This window comes from Balaenoptera musculus, chromosome 3, assembly GCF_009873245.2.
Source record: "Balaenoptera musculus isolate JJ_BM4_2016_0621 chromosome 3, mBalMus1.pri.v3, whole genome shotgun sequence".
Classification (NCBI taxonomy): domain Eukaryota; kingdom Metazoa; phylum Chordata; class Mammalia; order Artiodactyla; family Balaenopteridae; genus Balaenoptera; species Balaenoptera musculus.
In genome coordinates this window covers 121,805,538-121,808,364 of record NC_045787.1, presented here as the reverse complement: position 1 = coordinate 121,808,364, position 2,827 = coordinate 121,805,538, and the positions used below count along the sequence as shown (strand labels likewise).

General features: G+C 58.5%; 1 protein-coding gene across 1 annotated transcript; it reads right to left on the bottom strand.

The window, feature by feature from the left end:
• Window positions 1-1,017: 1,017 nt before the first annotated feature.
• On the bottom strand, window positions 1,018-2,349 carry POU4F3 (POU class 4 homeobox 3). Its single transcript, XM_036848734.1, has 2 exons — window positions 2,230-2,349; window positions 1,018-1,914 (listed from the first exon to the last, which is right to left on the bottom strand). Exons 1-2 carry the CDS (start codon window positions 2,347-2,349, stop codon window positions 1,018-1,020), a joined length of 1,017 nt encoding a protein of 338 aa, XP_036704629.1.
• Between the last annotated feature and the right edge of the window lie 478 nt (window positions 2,350-2,827).

Below are 2,827 nucleotides of genomic sequence, written 5' to 3'. Positions count from 1 at the left end.
GACGTAGAGTTAAATAAATAACAGTAAATAACGGTGCTAACAATAATAATAAAAGCACAATGAGGTGAGACATGTTAGAAGGACTTGCATATGATTCGGAAAAGTTACAGTTACTTTCGTTCGAGCAGCTGCCTCTACGCAGCTGCTCTGGGAGTCTGGCTGGGGTCAGAGTCCTCAGTCCGATTGCTACCAATCCCCCTGCTCTCCTGCAGGCGGTCATCACCCCTCAAACTGCTGTCATTACCCAGCAGATCGTGGCGGACGGGCCACAGCAGGGGCCGGCTGCTGCTTGCAAACCAGCTACAGGATCCCTCCCACCCCATCCCAGCATTTTCAGTCGCTGAATTGGGCCCACCTTTTCTGGAGCCCACCTTATGGTGGAGAACAGCTCAGAGCCCGCTACTCCCCGAACATTTTCCCTGAACCTAATCTATGCTACCTTAGAGAATTTACAACAAACCAAAGGATGAAATGGATAAAATTTAGGTGACGCAGGGAGTATAAGGCTATCCTTTGGAAACATACATGTATTTTATATACTCTAAATAAATCTCCAGTACATGTTTGTGCCCCACTTAGACTCTGTGTTATTCCTTATCGCTTCCTTCCCATCCCTTCACCCGTTGTCTAATCGCGCTTAGTAAAGTGGTGCCTTCACCCCAGAGTCGTGCGTTCGGGCCAATTGACCATCCCCTGCGTTTCGGCTCCCGCCGTGAGGTCGCGCAGTCGCGTGCGCTAGGGCGACTTTCAGCACCACGGACAGCACAAGCCCCTCCAGGCCTGCCTTTCATGAATTTTTTTCTTAGCGCCCAAACTTTTCTGATGGGAATAGAAAGAAAAGAATGGAAAAGAGAAGGCCGGGAGGCAACCAGGTGGGATAAAGGGGAAAGTCTGTGACTTCGGGGGAGAGAACCTGACCTGCCAGGAGACGTCTCGGAGCCCCCATAACCGTGCCCCCCAACTCCAGGGGGACATACACTCAGCTCTCCCGGCCCCGGACGCTGCGCCCCGCAGCAGTCAGTGGACAGCCGAGTACTTCATTCGTTTCTGTTTCTGTCTTTGGTTACAGAACCAGACCCTCACCACGTTCTTTTTAAGGTCCAGTTTTTCGGCGATGGCCGCGATCTTTTCGGATGAGGGCCGCGGCTGGATAGCGAAGTAGGCCTCCAGCGAGCGCTTCTCCGGTGCCGCGATAGACGTGCGTTTGCGCTTCCTCTCACTGCCGTTGAAGAGCTCCGGCTTGCTGTTTTTCTCTCGGTAGGCGGCCTCGGCTTCCTCCAGCCAGGCCTGGAGCACCGGCTTGAGGGCGATCATGTTGTTGTGCGAAAGAGTGAGAGACTCAAACCTGCAGATGGTGCTCTGGCTGAGCGAGCCGACGCCGGGGATCTTGAGGTTGGCTAGAGCCGCACCCACGTCCGCCTGGGTCACCCCCAGCTTGATGCGCCGCTGTTTGAAGCGCTCCGCGAAGGCCTCGAGCTCTCGCGGGTCCGACTCCACGTCGCTGAGGCACGCGGGCATGGTGCTATGAGGCGCCACGGCATGTGGGTGGCTCATGCCCATGGCCTGATGCAGGTGGCCCATGGCACCCAGGTGATGCGGGTGGATCTGTGCCGGCATCACCGAGTGCTCGGGGGCTCCCAAGCCGCTGACGCTCAGCGTGGGCGAGATGTGGTCTAGCAGGTCGCCCTCGAGGCCCTGGTGCACCGCGTGGTGCGGATGCGAGGTGAGGGTGGCCGGGTGGGAGATGGGCACGGTGGACGAAGTGGACGTGCAGGGCACGCTGCTCATGGTATGGTAGGTGGCGTCGGGCTTGAACGGATGGTTCTTGCCGTGGGAGACGATATCCACCGCCGCCAGAGCTTCGGCGCGTGCCAGCAGGCTCTCATCAAAGCTTCCAAATATATTACCCTGCAGCTGCAAGCGAGAAGGCGCACAGCACGGTCAGTGGGGAATACTGTCAACTCAGGATTAAAACACATTTTCAAGCAACCGAGATGCCTCTCCTCAAAGCCCAGGTCATAAAAATTAATACGGAGACAGAGGCTCTGCTGGAACAGACGTGTGGATCAGAGACATGAATGAGAGAGAGAGCGCGCCGGGAGAGAGCACGGGGGAGACAACGAGAGGGGTTCAGACAGCGGCGATTGTTCTGGGCGACATGAAAAAAACATGAACCAAGTGCCTGTCAGAAAATGTGCCTTAGAGCGGTAATTATGCTCCACTACGTACCTGCGGGGCTGGGAGACAGACTCGGCGCATGGCCTCAGAGCCGGAGTGGAGGCTGGAGAATTTGGGTTCTTGAAGCACCGGATGCATGCCGAAAGGCTGCTTGGCGTTCATGGCCATCATCTTCGCACGCCGGGCAGGGAGGCAGCGAGGGACATGGATCTTCTCGCTCGCTCGCTCGCCGCACTCCAAGTGAGCGCCGCTCAGCGCCCGCGCTCCCCTCGCCCTCTCGCTCGCTGCCTCCCCTCTCCCCCACCTGCTCCTTCACTCATCTTACAAGCAGCCTGCCAGGAAGGGCCCGGGCGCGCGCGCAGGCGTGTTCACGTGCCCGAGACTCGCAGGGGCGGCCCGGGAGGCGAGGCCAGGCAGCAGCTCTCCGCGCGGGCCCCCGCCGCCCCAGACGCAGCATTTATACCCTGGCCGGGCCGGGCCTCTCCCCGTCCGCCCCGCCCTGCCCGGCTCCAGCCCGCAGACCTTCCGGATTCTTTCTTCTTCTTCTCGGACCTTCTTTCCCCCAAAGTCCCAAACCTCTCCATCCTGTCCCAACTCTCATAACCCAGATAGAAGGGCAGCCGTGGGCCGGGAAGCTGACCACCCCCCC